At 50.2% G+C, this 21,478-nt stretch overlaps 1 protein-coding gene across 2 annotated transcripts in view; it reads left to right on the top strand.

Annotated features, from left to right (window-relative positions):
• Window positions 1-21,478, top strand: part of TGFA (transforming growth factor alpha) — an 85,755-nt gene that overhangs the window by 56,931 nt on the left and 7,346 nt on the right. Inside the window, exon 3 of one of the 2 annotated variants that reach the window (XM_084766659.1) lies at window positions 18,857-18,977. In XM_084766659.1, coding sequence (XP_084622785.1) covers window positions 18,857-18,977 — 121 coding nt within the window. The remainder of the gene's footprint in view (window positions 1-18,856; window positions 18,978-21,478) is intronic. The other variant, XM_084766660.1, reaches the window with a different exon arrangement.

The following is a 21,478-nucleotide window of genomic DNA, read 5'->3' as shown; positions in this document are numbered from 1 at the left end:
GCTTTCAAGAGAGCTGGCTGGGGCAGTTGGTCGTGCCTGCTTTATTCTAGCCTTTTGACACTCATGTCAACTTGTGGCTTCCAGAGTTGTAAGATGATAGGTTTGTGTGGTTTTAAAGTCACTTAACTTGCAATGTTTTGTCATAGCAGCAATAATAAATAAGACATTTGGGAAGAGAGTACAGACTGAAATTGAACTCGAGCCTTCTGTGCCTCTTAAGGCAGTCCTGGGGAGAAGCTCAGGGACCCGGAGCCATCACAGATGGGTGGAGTCACCTCTCCGGTCTCTCTCCTCATCCTTCGGGCTCTCTCCTGGCCCTGGAGGTCTAGTCACCCCGCTGGGTACCTGGCTGTACAGCACGGATAGATGCGGGTGAGGCTGTGGAGGAAATTTTAGCTGATTTGTCTGGGAGGCATTTTCCTTTGTTTTGGGTGTGTGCTCAGATGAGTGACACAGTCCTCCTGCGGAGGCTCTCGGAGTTCTTCTTCTGTGGGTGCTGTGCAGGCAAACAGGGTGGATCTAGAGGTTAGACGCCATCAGAACCAGAGGCCACGGGGCGCTGACCCTGGGCAGGGACCCTTCAGCTTACCCATGGTGGCCCTAGATCTTTCTAAATGTTTTCTACAAGAGCCTTCCTGCTCCAACTCAGACCTCAGATCATTGTAAATTTACATAAAGAAAGAAGTTTGAGACTCGGGGTTGGAGAGACGACTCGGTGATTAAATGAGAATATTGTTCTTACAGGGGGGCGGAGCTCCATTCCCAGCAGCCATGTGGGGCGGGTCACAACTGCCTATGTATCCAGCTCCAGGGGATGCGATGCCCCTGGCCCTTCCAGCACCAGCAATCACACGCACAAGCCCACATAGAGACCCAGACACGGAGACATAATTAGAAATGATAAAATAAAACATTTTTTAAAAGGAATTTTGAAACTCTAGCATCACCACAGGGCCATCGGGCTGGCATTCCAAGTCTCTTGAAATCACTGGCCCATAGGAGGGGGTGGGTCCCACTTCCTGTCTTCCCTGGCCCACAGGAAACATTGCAGGAGGAAAGATGCGCTCTCACTCAGTGCTAGGTAACAGTATGGAGATACTGGGGCTTCCTACAATAACAGTTTATAATTATGTTTTAATATTATTTTAAAAAACTCATTTATGCCTTTCCTGGATACACAAATGCAGACGTCGTAATAATCAGTATCCGTTACGGCTGGAGTTTGAATCCGTTAAGCATAAATATACAGACGCTGTTCTCAAATTTGTGTCTGCAACAACAGACTGAATCAGTCTTAGAACCACTGTGAACAAATGACTGAAGGGTTTCAGCATCCACACAAAAGCCAAGTGTTTTAATGAGGGGATAACATGAAAGACACCTTTGTCCTCTGAGCGTACTTGCAGTACAAACGGTGATTGAGACGCATGTTGGGGGGGGGGCGCACAGATAGCTTGTTAGCCCAGCATGCGGAAAGGGTGTGAAATTAGTTAGGGATGCGAAAAACCCCTCACTTTCTACGAACATGGTTCATAATCTAAAGGAACAACACGATAAATGAAACCTGGCAGCAGCCGCTTAAAGAAACAGGGCGGGAGGGAGGGTGGGCGGGCGGAGCAGCCTTGAGTCCACAAGGGCCCTGGGCTCTGAGTAGCTCCCATGCCAACCAGCAAAGTGGCCTTAAACAAGTGGCCCGACCTCTGCATCTCCTGGTCTGTGAAATGGGAAGATAATGCCTGCTTGTCTGCTGATGGTGAGAAGTAGGCCAAAGACTGACGCAGGCAGCCAGCCACCTCATCTCATCCATGCCTGACCTCAGAGGACACGCCGGCCCGCTGCAAAGATGCCAGGGCCATCCTTAACTGACCATAGTCCAACACAGAGCCCATTTGTCCCATCCATCCTCTCCCCTTGGCCCCACCTGGGCCAGGTGTGCAGAAGGAAATGTCACACATTCAAGTACCTGTTAAGGTGTCCTGTAGGATGGTGGAGCAGCTAGGATCAATGTGGCACCAGCTCGCCCGCTCTTCCTCTCTTTCCCAAGTCCTTGCATTGGGTCCTCATGTTGGGTCTCTGGTCTTGTTCTATTTCCTCCCCTTCTTCCTTTCCCTCCCCCTCTCCCTTTCCCTCCCCCTCTCCCTCTCTCTCTCCCTCTCAGTCCCTTTGTTTTTCTTCTCCCTTGACTCTCCCATCAACAGGAGTTTGGGTACCAACCTCCCACAGTCTAAGGCTTCTTTCAACACATGTCTCTTCTGCAGCGTTGAGGCCGACTTGGGGTGGGGGCGTAGGGGGAATAGGTTTGAGAGCCTCATCTACAGACCCTGAAGATGCACAGGCTCCTCCCTTGGGTCTTACGTGCTCTTTCTCAAGCCCATGCAGAGTGGTGTCCTGAGGCTTTCTAAGGAATGAGGGTAGGAAATGGACAGGGCTGCGGACTCCTGCACAGCTAGCTACATGAGGAACTTGGCAAAAACGAGACCCTCCAAGATGGAGGCAGAGCCAACAGCGAGGGGCCCTGACTAGTGGACAGGGTGAGAGGGTCTTGTCCCTGCATACACTTGTCTCTTTTGAGTTAAAGGAAATGATTTTTTTTTAATTAAAATATAATCCCATCCCTTTCCCACTTCTTTTGTCCCTCCCTTCTTCTGCTGCTCTCTCTCTCTCTCTCTCTCTCTCTCTCTCTCTCTCTCTCTCTCTCTCTCTCTCTCAAACTTTATGGCCTTTATTTATAGATAGATAGATAGATAGATAGATAGATAGATAGATAGATAGATAGTAGATAGTAGATAGGTAGATATCTAAATGTACAAGTACAACCTTCTCAGTACTATAATGTTACTCGTATATGATTTCAGAACTGACCACATAACCAATTTGGGGTCCCTGCCCTGGGGAAGACGATTTCTCCCACTCTCAGCATTCCTTAGTTGCCTGGAGTTCTTTGCCTAGGGTTAGGGTCCATGAGATTTCTCCTTCCATGATAGCATGTCTGTGGATGTTGTCCTTTCCAGGACCACAAAGCCATGCTGATGAGACTTCATTGGTGTATCTGCTCTGCTACTCCTAGGAGACGGAAACCTCTCAGTAAATTGGTTGTTCTTCGGGCTCTACGGTCTTCGTGCCCCCTCTCTTCTGCTATAAACACTTTCTTAAACTTAAGCTTCCAAACTCAGACATGATGACGCAGGTTTGGGATCCAGGTGCTGGGAAGGCAAAGCCAGGAAGGTCCCTGGGGCTCCCTGACCAGCCAGCCTAACCTACTTAGAGAGTAGCAGACCACTGACAGCTCCTCCCTCCCTTCCCCCACAGAGAAGTGCACGGCACCTGAGGAACAACACTGGGGTTGTCTTTTGGCCTCCACATACTCCTGCACACATGAATACAAACAGAGACAGACAGACAGACAGACAAAGAGACAGAGAGAACAAGTGACCCAAAGGAATCTGATAGGCACTGGCGGAGCCCTCTTGAACAAAGTGGCTGCTTTTGCGTTTGTACCGTTGGGGTGACTTCTGGCTTGTGCCATTCTGGAAAGTACGGTTGGGTTGTTGGGGCCGTGTAATGTCATCCAGGATTTCATTACTTTCCTCATCCCGTTTCCCACACACTCACTGGGTTCTTCTAGGGTCCTGTCAGCTCCCAAGGCTTTCTTTGGGGGTAAGAGATAGGAGGGTGTGGCCTCTCACAGCCTCCAGAGTGGAGCATGGAATACTCTCCTTATGTGAAACTCCAATACCCTCGGAGCGCTTGTGCCTCCCCAGACTTCATGAATGGCTTGAATTCAAAGGCAGCATGCTAACTCATCTGCATACATGTACGCTTTGTTGGAAAACCCCAGAAGCCGATAAAGCTGAGGCTTGGGAGGCCCAGGAAGCCAGTCACAGCTGGGGGGGGCGGGGCAGACAGCCTGCCTGGGTGTCCTGCCACAGCTCACCGATGAGTTGAAGTCAGAGAGGGCGATTGATTCACAGACCCTTGATTATTTACTCTACAGGATGCTGAAAGCATTTGTGTTCTTTGGAAGTTCTGTCCCTTGGCACAGAAATAAAACCTCCTTTCTAAGCTAGAAAGATCGATGCCCAACTACAGAAAAGGAGGTTGTGCGTCAAAGGAGAGTCTGTGTTCTCTGGGCGAACACTAGACCTTCCGTTCTGCCCGGGGAACCCTAGGAATACACCGCATGCTATCAGACCAAAATCCTCTACGCGGAAATCAAACCAAGCTAAGAAAACTCACACACAGAAACGGGCGTTTCGTCTGTGTTTGAAAACCGTTGTGTGGAAAAAGCTGTTGTTTTTTAAGATTTATTCGCAAGGAAAGGATGAGGGTGGGTGTGTGGGAGGCGACGTTATCTTTGAACTACACTGAGGGACAGGTTTCAGTGAGTTTAGTTTTCGTGAGTTCACTGACACCATATGGTGAAGTCATATCCAATGTGCTGTTGGTCATATGTTCAGCTGCTTCTCAGTGAGGTTTGCTGTGATGGTTCACACATCTTTCTGTGACTCCATTAATAGCCTGGGAAGAATGTCTCCTTTATCTTTTTCTTATTGTTTGTTTGTTTGTTTGTTTTGTTTGTTTTAACCTATTTATATTGGCTCTCCAACTTCTCTGCACAGTAGACACCCCAAGGAACAAGCTATTGTCCTAGCTCCACCTCGGAACAATTAGGTCATTATCCTGGGTACGGGGGTGGACAGAGGCCTGGTACTTTTCCAAGATGATTTCTCCAACCTGCATGCAGCTTAGGCTGAGGAGCAGCATGCCGGGGCATCCCTGGCTGCGGCACGCAGGAGACTTTTTCTGGAATGGTGAGGACACAGCTCTGAGTGGAGGGGACAGCCTGAAAGTCTGTGTTTTCGACAAGTGTCTAGGCTGCAAGAGCCCACACTATGCAAGAGAGCACACAGCTAGACAAGAGGCCGTAGACAGCCATCCTCAGATGCCTCACAGTCCCTTGGCTGCTGTCCTCAGTTCTAATAATCAAATAGCAAAGCCACTGGGACATGGGTCTTCCATTTCTTCTCCCATGAGGTGTGTTTGGGAGCCTCCGAGGGAAAGCCAGTTTTCCTCTGGCATTACCTGCTGGCTTTCTTGTCCCTGACAAGGTCTGTGCCCTCCAAGATGGAATCTGAGGGCTTCTGGCCTGCAGTGGGTATTATGGGACGGCCACACAGTGGTTCTGTACCCTGTGGCTGCCCAGGTTGTGGGAATTTTCCCAGGAGGCCCAGGGAACCCAGGTCTCGTGCTTCCCCTGGTGGGGGAGGGATTTTAGTAAACACTGCGTGGGAAGAAGAATGAAATAATGAAATAGAGAAGGAGGTTAAGGAATGGGTGTGTGAAATGCCAGGCTGAGTGAGGCCAGGGCGGCTAGGAGCTGCATTCCAACACCCACCCCTCTGCAGCAGCTGGTGGGAGCAGACACTCACCTGGCGGGGCACTTCTGCCTTAGGCTTCGAAGCCAGGTCCCGTCTCCAGGGGCTCAGGCAGGCAGTGCTTGGGCACCGGGACATGCCTGCCTCCTGGTGCAGCTTTGTGCACAGCCCAGACAGGCTTCCGTCTGGGTAGGGATGGAAGGGGCAGCTACCTACCACCTACGTCCCTCACAGTCGGTTCCTTACGGAGGGTCCATGGCCTGGTCTGTCTCCTGGAATGGGAGAGTCCATCCTCCTCTGTCCTTCTCTTGCCCTCTTTACCTAGAGAGATGAAGCAAGGCCAAGGTCTCCAAGGAAACCTCAGGGCCGGCCTGGGCTTTCTGTGTGAGGGCCCTCACTGCTTTGAGTGGGTGGAAGTTGTTGAAGTGCAGCCAAAGATGTTGCTAAAAGGAACAGACTAGGGGCCGGGTGCAGAGCAGCAGCACACCTGTCACCCCAGCACCCTGTGGGTCTGAGGCAAAAAGCATTGCGCAAGATCGAGGCCACAGGGTCATCCTGTGGCTACAGCATGAGTTCAAGGCCAGCCTGGGATATATAAGGAGACACTGTCTCAACAAAGGAAGGAGAGGAAGGGAGGGAGGGAGGGAGGGGGGAGAGGAGGGAGGGACGGATGAGGAAGACTTATCCCAGCTTAGCCTTCCGGCGCTGCCACTCTCTCATCAAAAGTCATCTGAGGTTTATGTTGTTCAGTGACAAGGGCAGGGCGCTCATTTGCCTCTCCGTCCCACCTCTTAGCCCTGCACACACCCTCTACAGAGAGAAACTGAGCCCACATTTCCTCTGCCTCAGAAGCCACGTTCATATTGCAGGGACCGATTTATAACCACCTAGACATTCATCAATACCTCCATGCCTGCGGGGCTTTGCCCGTCACCCATTGGGAACGGCTCTGCCCACCATCTCTGGTTTGGTTTGTTTGTCTTTGAGATAGGGTGGGGGTGGGGGTAGGGGGATGGGGGTGGGGGTGGGGGCATGGGGTGGGGGGTGGGGAGGTGGGGGTCTTTGCTGGCTGGTTGTTGTTTGTCAACTTGATACAAACTAGAGTCATCTGGGAAAGGGGAACCTCAATTAAGGAATTGCCTCCATCAGATGGGCTTAGCTAATGGTTGGTGTGGGAGGGCCCAGCCCACTGTGGGCGATGGCACCCCTGGGTTGTATAAGGAAGCAGGCTGAACAATGTAAGGGAGCAAGTCAGTGAGCAGCATTCCTCTGTGGTGTCTGTTTCAGTCCCTGAGTTCCTGCCTCGGCTTCCCTGAGCTTATAGACACATGCGGTATGTTAGCCAAATCAACCCTTTCCTTTCCAAGTTGCTTTTGATCCTGGCATTTATCACAGCAGCACAGAGATGAGCTCGAACAGCATCTTCCGTAACTGTAGCCCAAGCTCAGCTCAGGCCAAGCCTCAGACTCACTATGTAGCTTCTGGTCCTCCTGCCTCAACCTCCCAAGTGCCGGGATTACAAGCATGCAGCGCCACACTAGGTTTTGTGCCATGCCGTCCTGGAGAGGGGAACCAGTGCTTCGAGGAGGGCGCGACTGCCAACTGAGTCCCACCAGCTCATCTCAATTTTGATAGACTTCTAATGTGTAAAGAACCTTCTCTGTATAGATAAATTATCTCATTTTTACAAACATACAAACAGACCCACAGGAGGCAGTGACTTTGTCAGAATCATCAAGGGTGAGTGTGGCAGAGCCACCACTGGGCCAGATCTTTGGTTGTTATCCCAGAAGCCTCTGGCACTCAGCACTGCGGTGCCCATGATGGCTCGAGGCTTCGGCAGAGTCTATCCAAATGGTTAGCAAGACCCCAAGGCCGTGACCTGGAAGTAATAACTCCACCCATGTGATGAATCATCACAGCAGACGCACAGCTGGGCCATGGTCAAGTGGAAAAGCCCCTTGTGTCTCTAACTTGAAACGTCCAAGTTATAAATCGGTGATCTATCCCTAATGTTGCCTCAGTTCCCTCCCCACCCCCAAAAAAAGATTTGGAAATCAGGGAGAATCCTAAAGTTAATGTAGAAAAAATAAATAGGTGAAAATATTCTGTTTTTAAAAATAAGGAGTGAGGGGGCTGGAGAGATGGCTCAGAGGTTAAGAGCACTGGCTGCTCTTCCGGAGGTCCTGAGTTCAATTCCCAGCAACCACATGGTGGCTCACAACCATCTGTAATAGGATCTGATGCCCTCTTCTGGTGTACATGAAGACAGTGTACTCATATACATAAAATAAATAAATCTTAAAAAATAAACCAAAAAACAAATGTTCTTAACCACAAAGATATTTAAGGGAAAAAAAAAAAAGGAGTGAGGTCAGGGGACAATGACAGACCGTGTTTCCAGCTTAGATCCAGCAGTGTCTTGGTATCAGGGCCCACAGAATCTTCGTGGACCTGGAGAAAAGAAACAGGAAGTGCGTCCTGATGGGGGACAAAGTGGCAGTTCAAATCAGTAAGGACACGATGAGCTATTCAGTACGTGGTCGGGGGCAACTGGAGGACCACTTAGAAAATAACAAAGCACAGTTTGACCACTAAAATAAATTACAGATGGCTTACATTTGTGCAAACAAGCCAGTGGTAGAAAACACAGGTAAGTGTTTATATAATCTCAGGGAAGGTACTGCCTCTAATTACAAGGTCAAGGTGTCTCCTGCATAAACAAAATGAAGACTCAAACCACAAATTATTTGTAGTATACATAACAGGATGCAGAATTGTTATTCTTAGTAGTTTAAAGAGAGCTTATTAAATAAACAAGAAAGGGTGTGCCCATGGAAAAACAGGCACAGATATAGCCGACTAATTAAAATCAAAAATGGAGAAGCTGAAAATCACATGAGAAAATGTTTGCATCCCAAGTCACAGAAGCCGGCGCTGTGAAGATTCCCACAGAGACCCAGGGAAGGGCTGGAGTGACGGCTCACGGGCTGGAGGCACAGACTGCCCTTCCAGCGGACCTGAGTCCCGTTCCCAGCACCCCCATCCCGCAGTGCACAACTCCAGGTCCGAGGGATCAGGAATCCCCTTCTGGCCCTCGAGGGCACCCACATACATGTGCACATACCCACACATAGATACACATATTTAATTTTTTAATATTTTTCTAAGAAATTGGCCAAAAGGGATCTTGAAAGGTAATAGGCGATGCTGGCAGGGTGGGGAAGAAAAAACTTCATCCTTTAGGGGTAGTCACTTACTAAAGTGGCAGCAGTTTGGCCAAATAGCTCAGAAGTCTTATTAGGGGGCGGGGAATCCCTTGTCACACTAATTTTACTCCCAGGAAAATAACCATTAGTGCACATAGAAATGTATAGCAAGTTCTGGTGTGCACCTCCAAGTATGTCCCAGCACTTGGAGGCATAGGCAGGCCAATCACTGTGAGTCCCAAGGTACCTGGTCTACATGACAGCTGGGACCACACAGTGAGACACTGACTCAAAAAAAAAAAAAATGCTGATAGTTGTTCAGTTCTGAGTTCTTCTGGATGGAGGGTTTGTGGGGCTCAAAGAAGACAGATATGTCAAGGGAGACGGCCACTGAAGCCCTGTGGTTTGAATCTAGAAGGCCTCTCACAAACTCATGTGTGGAGTGCTCCCTCCCCAACTGGTGGCAGTAATTTGGGAGCCTGTGGAATCTTTGGGAGGTGCCTAGCGGAAGGAGCGAGCCTGGGAAGATTTTGGCACAGCCCCCGCCCCCACCTGGTTCTGGTGCACAGTCAGCTTCCGTATCCACCGAGATGTGAGGAGACTGCCACATGCTCCCACCGCTGTGACTACTGAAACCGTGAATCCCCAATAAGACTTCCTCCTTCAAAGTTGCCTTGGGCAGGTGTGTCACCGCAGTGACATGGAAGGCAAGCCAGCAATGCTGGTTGGTTCTATCTACTTCCTGTTGGAGCCACAGGAGGCACAGAGTGAAGGCAAGCTCTGAACGAAGGGCTTCCAAGTGATTGAATTTTGGTTTTGGTTGTGTTTTCTTCTTCTTCTTCTTCTTCTTCTTCTTCTTCTTCTTCTTCTTCTTCTTCTTCTTCCTCCTCCTCCTCCTCCTCCTCCTCCTCCTCCTCCTCCTCCTCCTGCTTTTCCTCTTGAGTCTTCTGCTTTGAATACATGTTGTCTTTGCATTTTCAAGTTAGTAAGATGAAAAATAAAGACAGGTGGTGCAGCTAGTCTTAAGAACACAGGTGAGACTCCTCGGCCACTCTCCAGAGAAGACTCAGATGGCTGTGTTTGGGGTCTGAAGCCGCTGAGTCGGCTCCGCTTGGAGCCGGTGAGAATCCAGATACTCCCGGAGGCAGGGTCAGAACTTACAGATTCCATTCCAGAACAGTCACTGCTCAACCTGCTGGACCCAGAGCCACCCACTGAAGAAGAAAGTGCAGGGAGAGAGGCACCTGGCCACGTGTGCGTGAGCTGGTGTAAACCTGTAGAGCAAGAAGCGGTTTGCTAAAGGAAAACCCAGACGCTGGAGGAAATGGAGGGCTTTCTGCTGGGAAGCCTCAGGTTGACAAATGCTGATCAACAGAGACGTGGGTGTTTGATTTAGGATTTTAAAAATCAAGGGCTGAACCAGGAGTGGTGGCACTTGCCTCTAATCCCAGCACTCTGGAAAGCAGAGGCTGGAGGATATCTGTGAGTTCAAGGCCAGCCCGGTCTACAGAGTGAGTCCAGGACAGCCAAGGCTACACAGAGAAACCCTGTCTTAGAAGAAGAAGAAGAAGAAGAAGAAGAAGAAGAAGAAGAAGAAGAAGAAGAGAAGGAAGTCAAGGATTGAGGAAATGGCTCAGTGGGAAAGGATGTGTGTGCCTGAGAGCCTGCATTTAGATCCCCAGCACCTACATTTTTTTTTTAAAGCGGCGTCGTGTCATAGCTCTGGTGTGTGATCCCAGCGGGGGTGGGAAAGAGACAGGAAGACCCCTGGAGTTCACTGTCCAGCCAGCCAATCAGGATCAGTGATTCAGTGAGAGACCCTGTCTCAAAACCTAAAATAGAGAGAAAGGCATTGGCATCAGCCCATGGTCTCTACATGCACAGAGAGAGGGGGAGAGAGAGAGTGAGAGAGAGAGAGAGAGAGAGAGAGAGAGAGAGAGAGAGAGAGAGAGGCAAACAGAGACAGAGACAAAGAGGGCAAGAGAGAGAGATTCTTTGGAGCAGGCAACATAAGGTCAGTGCAAGGCCAGGAGAAGCCTATTGCCCAAGTTTTTTCTGTCAAGACAAAGGACACGACATAGAAGCCTTGCACAGGTCACAGGGAGCGACCACCCAAGGTCAGGATAGAATTTGCGTGTCAGGGGTCCAGACAAGCTTTGCCTCAGGGCCCTGGGGAAACAAGAACAGCTGCCCCATCTCTGCTGGTGATTTTTAAGAAGTAGCAAATATAAATGATTGCTCGGAGAGTTGGGAAAGATAAATCTGTTTCTGAGTTTAAATCCATAAAAATTCCTGAAGATTCTTTAACATATAGATAAGAAAACTTGATATTCCCAGAAAAGTCCTAGACCCTTTCCTGGCTTCAAGCCCTCGACTCTGGGTGGAAATTTTTTTTCACTGAAATACGAAGTCTTTGTCTGTGACCCAGCAAGGCTTGGAGAAACGATTAAGCATTTACGTGTCCCTTACTTGGCTGGGATTCCCCCCAACATCTATCCTTTAAGAGCAAAGGCTGGACTTAGAGAGATGGCTCAGTGCTGCAGGGGGGGTAAAGATGGCGTACTGGGGCTGACCGACCAGCCAGTCCATCTGAAATAGAGAGCTCTTGGGAGAGAAAAATCTGTCTCAATAAATAAATAACCAAACAAACAAGGCAACTAGCTCTTGAGGAACGACATTGAAGGTTGGCCTCTGACCTTCATACAAATGGACATGTGTGCACGTGAACCTTCCCCCACACATGACCAGTGTGTGTATACTCATACGTTCTCACGGGCATGAACACAAGTATAGCCAGAAATGGAATCGCATAGGTACTGTGTTCTTCGGAGCCTGTTTTTTGGTTTTTGGTTTTTGGTTGTTTTTTTTTTAAAGATGATTTAGTGTGCCAGCCACATAAGTGTAGGTGGCCTGGAGGCCAGAGGAGGGCATCAGATTCCCTGGAGCTGGAATTAAAGGCAGCTGTGAACTGTGGAGGGTGGCTGCTGAGAACAGAGCTCAGGTCCTCTACAAGAACAGCAAGTGCTCTTACCCACTGAACCCTGTCTCCGGCCCCACAGCCAACCCCTCTCATCTGAGCAAGCATCTCTTACTCTGTCTTCTCTAAGTAATTACGTGCCCTCCACATCCATGGACTCTGCCCCACAGATCCAGCCAACCTTCACTCAAAGATACTTTGAAGAAAAAAAAAGAAGTTGTATGTGCCCTGAACCCATAGGACTTCCTGTCACCGCTCCCAATTGTGCCTCCCTTCCCTCGGGCACTGTGTGCGGTCTGGGAGCAATCCACGCACACCTGACGGCACTGGGGGGTTATGCTCAACTGCCACAGAGTTCACCAGGGTCTTGAACATCACGTGCACAGGTCTTAGTGTATCTAAGGCTCCTGGCTGATGGAGGGGAACATACCATTCTTCAGCGGTCTTAGTGATAGAGCCTGAAGGAGTTACAGGGTCTTTCTCCTTCATAGTCAAATCCTGACTCCTACAGCCCAGTGCTCTCTTAAGCCTACAGCCTTGAGATGAAATGAGCAAAAATAAAACCAGGCTTTGAGACCCTCGGAGTTTGAAGCTTCAGTGATGCTTCAAACTTAAAGCAATCATTTTTTTGTGAAATATTTAAAAAAAAAAACTAAAGAAAAAATAATTATCCAGCATCCTCTCCCAAAATCCCGACACCTCCCCTGTGGAACAAGTTCTTGACAGAAGGGCTTTCACCCTAGACAGCTCCTTGACACCAGTGGCACACTCTAAAGAACCAAGGGCCATGTGTGTCTGAGACTGAAGGCTCTCCCACTGCAACGGTTGTTTTATTTTGGTGAGACAGAGATAGGGACTTACCGTGTATCCCAGGCTAGCCTCAAACTCATGCCCCGCCCCACCTCAGCCTCCTGAGTGCTGGGTTATCACACACTTGCATCGCCATGCCTGGTCTTACTCCTAAAGTTTTTATTACGAGTATTATTTATATTGTGTCTGTCTGTCTGTCTGTCTGTCTGTCTGTCTGTCTGTCTCTCTCTCTCTCTCTCTCTCTCTCTCTCTCTCCTCTCCTCTCCTCTCCCCCCCCTCTGTGTGTGTGTGTGTGTGTGTGTGTGTGTGTGTGAGTGAGTGCACACGTGCGAGTGCATGCATGTGCCGTGGGACATGTGTGAAGCTCAGAGGACAACGTCTCCTCCCACCATGTGATTCTGGAGGTGGAACTCAGGTAGTCAGTCTTGGTAGCAAGTACCTTTACCCACTGAGCCATCCCTACAGCCCTGCTCCCCCGTGGTGATTTTTGGTGGTGGTGGTGTTTTGTTTTGTTTTGTTTGTCTTTTGAGGCAGGGTTTCTCTGTGTAGACCTGGCTATCCTGGAACTCTATAGACCAGGCTGGCCTCGAATTCTGAAATCCACCTGCCTCTGCTTCCTAAGTGCTGGCATTAAAAGTTTTCACCACCACCACCACCACCACCACCACCACCACCTCCCAGCTTACTCCTGGGATTTTTTGGTTTTGTTTTGTTTTTTTAAGGCTTCTGAGTTGCCTCAAGTTCACCTCATTATGCCTCAGTCTCCTCATTCAGAATTAGGCACATCATCCACCCACGGAGACTTTGTGTTCAAATTACGTAAATAAGACATCTGTTGGAGGTTCTGAGGACAGAGGGTGTGGCTCAGTGGTAGAGCATTTGCCTTAAATGCACAAGGCCTTGGGTGCGATCCCCAAAAGTTCTGAGGACCCAAAACGTTCTAGAAAAACAACCATCCTTATAATCCTTGATGCAGGGGGTTTGAAGGGATTAGGGTTCAAAGACTTAGCAGAGGGGAGCATTAGTCCTCAGGGCTGACTGAGGGTTTCCGCCAGCCACTCTACCTAACAATTATAAAGAGAATAGACACTCACGGAGCTGGCAAAGGCAGGTAGCCCCAGGCTCTAACGGGACTCTTCAACAAAGCTGGGGCAGAATTCCCCAGCTGGCAGGGCTCACCTGTAGCTCCCAGAGCCCCACCACCACCACTATTCAGATTCTGAGGGCTCTGTACCGGTCTACCCTTGTTGACCGCATGACTGACAACTGGGGGTGAAGTGGTTTCAGAACGCTGACGGGTGCCCAAGAACGCGAAATTAGAAAAAGGGGCTTTCTGGTTTGAAGATAAGAAAGAAACAGTCCTTCTGTTTGAAATCAAATGACTAAAATGCTCAGGTGGGGGATGTTTGGCATACGTCTTCAAAGCAAAACCATGAGCTGTTTCTTTATTTCCTTTTTTTTCTCCCCCCCTTGAAATTACCAAGGCTTTGGTATAGATAAAAAGAACAACCTGCAGGCTGAGCCCAGAGGCTCGTGGAGCAGCAACAGCCGTGGGAAGAGAGCCATCTGTCCTCTTTCGTCCCTTTATTCCCTATTATAAAACACAGGCTGCAGGCTGGAGTGGGAATGGCCTTCCCTGCTCTCCGGGAAGTAGGGTTCCCAGCAATACTCAGGTACAGGTAGGCGGCGGCCAGCCAAAGTCTGCATATTGTGACATCCTGTGGGACACACAGAGGCAGGTTCCATCCCACGCGCCACATCAGCTCACTGTCTATTTTATTTTAGGCTCCTAAATCTTCTTTGCTAATTAAAGCCATTTGCCTTGGGCATCTCATCCCCTTCAATCCTAAAGTGCTCCTGAAATGTTGTGGTAATCCCAGACTCAGTTCGTCTCCAAATGGATCATCTGGGTGTGATGGTGCCCCGTAAGGGTTCCTTGCTTCTCTGCTCACATGTTCACACCCTGAAGTGACAGTCAGGTGTCAGAGGAAGAGCCCGAGAAGCCACCTGTAAATTCAGGTCTCAGCTCTGCCGTTTACTGAGTGAACGACATTGAACCAGTGTCACCACCCTCTCTCTGCTTAAGCTCCCTCTGGTACCAGCAACGGCCTCTCTTGTCGCACCGAGTGTGACGCCTGCAGTTTAGACAATCCCTCCATGGCTAAGGGCAATGATGTCCAAAGATGTCCAATGATGTCCAGCCTCAGAAAATCCAACCGGATCGAGCCGTAAGCGCAGCCGCCTTAGCTGCAGCAGGGTCCTGGAAAGAAGACTTGTCTGTGCTCTCATTTTCTTCTTGAGATAGAAAGAGGTTTCAAACCTAATGGCCACTCTGCCTTCGACTTTAAAGGAAGCACAGCAGGGAAGCCGCTCCCCGCTGTGGCCTCACCAGGACGGCGTCTTTCTTGGCTGTGTCTGGTTTCCTAACACTACTGGCTGTCAGTGGCCAGAGTCTTAGTGGGGAGGTAGAACACGGCGCGCCTGTCTTTGAACTTGCTACAATCACATCCTCTTGATTTTTGTCTGGAGTGAGAAATGAGCCAGGGAAATCAAACTGGCCCAGATGTCCCCTGGGTTGCCCCTCCCCCCCCCCATGAGCACACGTCATGGATGGGGCCCCCCAGCCCAGCCCAGCCTAGCTACTTCACAGCGGACCATCGCTCAGCTCGTGCATCCAGAAATCTCTTTTGCATCTGTGTGTGGTGCTGGCCACTGTTCCCTTGTGGGACCGAGACGTCGCCGTCTTCAGTTTCCTCCTCTTTCAAAGAGCAGAATTTCCTCGTTTCTCCTGGAAGTACCCCCTCTGCTGGGAGATGCTCCTGTTGAGCATTCGCTTCCTCAGCATTCGCCATCCCAGACCTGGGCGGCACCCTCACTTCCTACAGCTCTTCCTCTGCCGAGAGTCAGAGAAAAACAAGCTGTCTGTACTTCTAGCACCTTCTAGCCATGTGCTGTCTGATTGTCTAGTTTCCGCATCTGAAAGACTCTAGTCACAGGGGTACACTGGGGTGCGAGGTTTGTCAAAATGATGAAGAGCCCTTTCTCTTTAATGAGAGGATAGGGCCTGGTGGTTGCCCCAAAATCAGTTTACAGGAAAAATGAGGGGCCTAAGCAGGGGAAACAGCCAGGACAGAAAAAGATAGGACAGAAAGATCTAGAACGTCTGTGTCCTGGGATCCTGTTACAGGAAGCACGTTCTACCTTTCGTATGTATGTATGTGTGTATGTATGTATTAATTATAGGGGTGCTGGGGGAGTGGGTACCACAGGACATGTGTGGAGTCAGACGACTCCCCTCCCAACCCTGTAGCCAGGCCTGCTGCCCTGAACCCAGCTTCCTTCAACCATGGGGCCTCCAGCCCTGCCTCAGGGGAAAATACTAGCCCTGAAGGGGGCGCCCTTCTGGTGTCTGCGTTTTCCCCGGCTGTAGTCAGATGTGCTATTGTGGCCTCTGACTGCTAGCCTTGGCTGGGCAGCCCTGTTAGATGTCAGGTTGAAACTATTGGAAAGTTACTTGGGCTCCTTGAGGAAGTAATGGGAGAGCTATAAATGACGTCAGCTTTACAAGTGGCAAACAACATCTGGGGGAAAGTGAAGAGTCACAGCCTGGTAGCGCTCCCCCCATCCCCCACCACCCACCACCCGCCTACCACTAGCTAGACACACAGGCCAATTAAAGCTGTTCCTCAAAACTTCTCTGGGGGCTGCAACGCTGGAGCTCCCCGAGACTCCACCTCCCAAAGACACAGCAGGCGGTGCCTGCCCAGACTTCTGAAGCCCCTGTGGATTGAAGCAGGGATTTCCTCATCCCGTGATTCCTATTCCAGACTCTTTCTGTGAGCTGGGCCTGGGCTCTGGGCCCTATTAGTGGGTCTGTGGTCTCCCCTTCAGAGCCTCCCGAGAGAGCAGTGATGTCTGCAAGATGATCGTCAGGTCTCCAGGACGGAGGGGCTTCTCATCAGCTTCAGGACAACAGGAACTGGGCAGCTTTGAAGCTCCAGCTGCTAGCCAGCACCTGGTGCTGGGCTGCTCCCCAACCAGAACGTTTGCTTTTCCTATCAGCCCCGGAGCTAATCAGACTTGGTGCCTGCTTGAGACGGCCCAGGGCAGGGGCACTGGGCGTGGCCTGCCCTCCAAGGCACCGCCCTTCTTTGGATGTTGCCCAGTACCCTTCACCCATCCTTTCTGCCTGGCTGTATTTTCTAAAACTTTTCTTCTGTCTCTTGATGTTACCAAGCTTTTAGGAAGAGAAGAAGGGGGGGAGGGGTATGACACAAGTGTGATGGTACACACCTGTAATCCTAGCCCTCAGCTAAAGTAGGAAACTTTAGTGTGACTCTGGGGCCAGCCTGGGCTATACAATGACACCTTTTTGTTGGTTTCTTTGTTTGTTTTTCGAGACAGGGTTTCTCTGTGTAGCCTTGGCTGTCCTAGACTTGCTTTGTAGATCAGGCTGGCCTCAAACTCACAGCCATCCGCCTGCCTCTGCCTCCCAGGTGACACTTTTTTTTTTTTTAAAGGACGAGAAAGAGCTTGAGATATGACTCAGTGGTTAAGATCCCGCAATGCCAGCGCTTGTGATCGCAAGCACACGCACCCACACAGCTTTTAATTAAAAGAATAAAAAGAGAAAAAGAAGCTGAGGGGCTCGGTCTTAGGGGAAGATATTGGGAGCATGGAGTCCTTTCCTAAATTACTTCAATAAACCAGAAGCAATGTCGCCTCCTCCCCAGTGAGGAGATGGTCCCCAGGCAAAGCTCATCTTTAGTCAGTTACCTGCCAGGCCTTAACAGTGAGTAAAGAAAACTCCTGGCACACAGCAGAACCCTCCCCAGCCTTACCCACCAGTAGGAATGCGTTTGCCTGTGCATCTGAGGGCACGCCGAGATGCCCTAGGTGGCCACAGACACTTTTATGGGTCCCAGACAAGGACAGTTTCCTAGCTGCAATGTGCTTTGCAGTTGACTTTTAGAACAGAAAAGTAAGATCCCGAGTATGTCGGTGTGTGGTGTGTTTCTATGACCCTCAATGAGTTGAGGGTTAGAGACTCGCTCTATTCTCTGAGATGGTTTATACTATGTATCTGTAGTTTCACTGGCCTACTTTTATAATTCAGAAATCTGTCAGGCTTCTGATAAAGCTTCAAAAGTAATTGGAGCACAGCGTATTTTATTTTTAAATAAACTACCATTTAGTTGTTGTAACATGAACTGCCCTTGCTTTTCCTTCATCCTCTCTGAGACTTTTGGCCGAAAGAGGGCAGAGGACATTAGAAAGGACTGGAAGCGAGTGAGCGTTCTGGGCAGCAAGCAGATAGGTGGCTGTATGAAGGACCAGAGGATGAAGCCAAATTGTCGAGTGCTTACCTACTTTCAACCCCCGGCACTGCAAAAACCAGGTGTGGTCTCACGCTCCTGTAACTCCAGCACTTGGGAGGCGGAGGCAGGAAGATCAAGAGTACAAGGCTAGCCCACCTACACGGTGAAGTCAAGGCCAGCCTGGACGACAGTGAGGCTCAAAAGAACAAAGAAAACAGGGTTCTCACTCTCGCCCTGTGAGAGCCACACCTCTGTGTCATCTGCCACCACTGCAGTTGTTATGTGCAGCTTCTTCAGATTTTGGCCTGTGTGACGACACGGGAGGGGGGACACTGGCAGGCACCTCCTCTGCAGGGATCCTTGGGATGTTGCTGAGGAGGTTGTCTGCCGCTGCTTGCGATGACTCCTTCAAACGCTCTCTCTGAACACACTGAGGGAGGAGAGCTGAGCCCATCCTACTCTTGCGTCCGTGTATTTCTTTTGTTGTTGTTGTTTTTGTTTTGTTTTGTTTTTCGAGACAGGGTCTCTCTGTGTAGCCTTGGCTGTCCTGGACTTGCTTTGTAGACAAGGCTGGCCTCGAACTCACAGCGATCTGCCTGCCTCTGCCTCCCGAGTGCTGGGATTAAAGGCTTTGCGCCACCATGGCCAGCTGCATCTGTGTATTTCTATCCAACGAGCATCCTTGTTTATTCTGTCGTCACAAGTCATAGAGTGCTGTTTTCAGCAGCATAGTGATCCCTCAGGGACCACAGTGCTGGAACCACAACCCTTAACTGCAATATGGGTGCCGGAGCTCAGTCTCAGGTCCCTTTGCCCGCTGAGCTACTCCTTAGCCAAGTTTTGGTTTTTGAGACTGTGGGATCCAACAGGCCTCAAACATAAGGATTAGGTTGGCCTTGAACTCCTGATCCTTCTGCCTCTACTTTCTGAGTACTGGGATTAGAGGCATGTGCTCTAATCGAGTCTAACCAGCTGTCTTTGAATTATGCCAAAGCCTTCTTGGAAGTTGTTTTGTTTTCTTAGAAAAAGGCCCAGACTGCTTAATGAAGACTCCAGGCCCTGGCTGGGCATTAGGGAGTGAGGGTTTTGTAGGGGGCGTTGAGTGGGGACAGAAGTCCCCTCCAGGGATGAGCTGTGCCAGGTCTGACCTACGTCTCTTTGCCCCAGCAGACTCACCCGTGGCGGCTGCAGTGGTGTCGCATTTTAACCAGTGCCCGGATTCCCACACCCAGTTTTGCTTCCATGGAACCTGCAGGTTTTTGGTACAGGAGGAGAAGCCAGCATGTGTGTAAGTACCCCCTTAGTCTCCAGAGGGTAGTCAGGCACCCAACTCAAAGAGTGTTTTCTTGGAGAAGGCTGGCTGTCCATCTAAGACCCAGAGGGCTGAACAAGTTGAGGCATGGGAACAGCCAGCCAGATGCCCAGGGTGCAAGAAGAGGTCCCAGGATGCTGGAGCTGGGATGTATTTTTTTTTTTTTAGATCTATTAATTATTTATACAGCACGTGTGCCTGCACGACAGAAGAGGGCACCAGATCTCACTATAGATGGTTGTGAGCCACCATGTGGTTGCTGGGAATTGAACTCAGGACCTTTGGAAGAACAGGCAGTGCTCTTAACCTCTGAGCCATCTCTCCGGCTGGGTGTGTATTTTTTTTTAATAGCAAACACTGACTAGAATTTAGTTCTCTGCTTAGAGTTCCTGGAGGAAGGCACTGGCCTGGGTGCACCTCCATAATGAAGCTGCCACACACCACTTTGTATCTGGCCTCTGAAATAGCCGGAAGGACCAGTACGCACATCACACCTTGGTGGCCCCCATCTCCCCAAGCCTCACAAAATACTGCCAAGTGCCATGCAGGCACCGAACCTCCTTAACACATCACATACGAGCCAACAACGGGGCCTGGGGAGATGGTTCGGAGGGTCAGGCACTTGCCACACAAGCCTAGTGACCTGATTTCAGATTCCCAGAGCCCACACAAAGAGCAAGATGCAGTAGGGTGCGTGTCTGTAATCCCAGTGCCTCCTCTACCAGGAGATGGGGCCAGAGGCAGGAGAGTTGCCAGAAGCCCAGTGGCCAGCTAGCCTGGTGTATGCAGCAACAAACAAGGGAGACCTGTCTCAAACAAGATAGAGGTAACGACCAACACTCAAGGTCACCCTCTGACCTCCACATGTGTGTCACAGCATATGTGTGGCCACGAGGCTGGACACACACACACACACACACACACACACACACACACACACAGAGGTAATGGAGTGGCCAGTGAAGTTAATGAAGAAAGGCCCTACAGGAAAGCCACTCGGCAGGTACAGGGCTGACCAGTGGACAAGCAGAAAGGTGTCCAGTCCCAGGGTGCCAAGAGTCAGAACCCACAGCAGGTGGACAGGAGATGCAGATGGAGGCTAGTGCCCATTGGGAGGGAGCCTTTACCCTCCGGACAGTGGAAGCCGTGTAAGTTCAGAAAGATCTATGTTTGCAGATATCCATCTGTCTGTGGTGACTGTGACAAGATGGATCTGTCACAAAATTCACTCCAAGTCATCAAGCTCCTCTGTTTCCTAGGATAGTCAGGGCATTTTACTCTGGCAGGTGAACCCTCCCCCAGAGAAAGGTCAGGGTCAGGGTCCCAGCTGGCACTGCCCACCTGGGAAAGCCGAGGTGTGGAAAACAGCGGCCGCCTTCTTCTCTCAGTTTCCCTATTGGATCTTGGTGGCCATGGGGCAGTATTCAGTCCACAGGCATGTTAATGTGACAGGTGGCCCAGTGTGCTCTTCTCTGGTGGCCCTAAGTCCTCATGTGCATCTTGGAAGTTGGGACTTCACACTTCCCAGCAGATGCTCAGCTTCTCTTGACTCAACAAAAGACACAGTGTCACCCTGACCCCCCCCCCTCACACACACACACACATGGGTGTACCCACACACTACCCAGACAGGGCTGCCCTCTCCTGCTCACTGCAGAATGATAGTGTCACATCACTGTTCACCTACAGTCACCTGCTGGATCCCCACCCCCACCCCCTGGCATTCCCATGACCCCTGCATCAGAGTCTGTGGGGGATGTGAGGGCCGTGCCCTCTCCTCTGTGCAGCACTCTGGGGGCCATGCATGAGAGCCAGCATGTCTGAGTAAGGCAAACTGTCGGGCCTGGAAACCTGGTAAGGTTTGCTTCTCTACCCTTATGGCACAGCAGATCTGGGAGACAGGACCACACCTAGCACCTTTTTTATATTTATAGTAACCAGAAGAATGTCCTAGCTCCCTAATTCCCACCAGACCAGAAACTCCGAGTCTCGGCAGAGAAAGCCAGAACATTCTGTTCCTGCTGTTAGGAACCTCCCGGCTTTGAGGAGCTGACCCAGGCACAACATTCTGGTCAATAAAACTGACATACCTGAGGTAGGGCCCCATCTCTCAGGGCCTCGTAAAGAAGCCCCAGCAGGTTGAGAGTGTTCTGCAGAGGCAGGCGCTGCTCCTTAGCACCCTCTCGCAGAAGAATAAAGCCATTAGGTTACCAGAAAACCTAAAGCAAAATTTCATACTCTAAAACTAGGGAATAAAAAAACATACCACTATTCAGACACTGAGAAAATTATCCTTAAACATGTCTGCCTCAGACGACCTTAACATTGTTCGTCTGAATATTGTAGAAATCTCCCTGGAGCCCAACACCTGCCCAACCATGGCAGGAAGATATGCAAAAAACAGAAATCTATGGAGATGTAAGGTCAGAGGCCACCCTTGGTCTGCTGCCTGAAGGTGGCAGGGTCCACACAGGTGA

This window comes from Acomys minous (genome assembly GCF_964271855.1).
Source record: "Acomys minous genome assembly, chromosome: 17".
Classification (NCBI taxonomy): domain Eukaryota; kingdom Metazoa; phylum Chordata; class Mammalia; order Rodentia; family Muridae; genus Acomys; species Acomys minous.
This window is presented reverse-complemented; position numbering and strand designations above follow the sequence as displayed.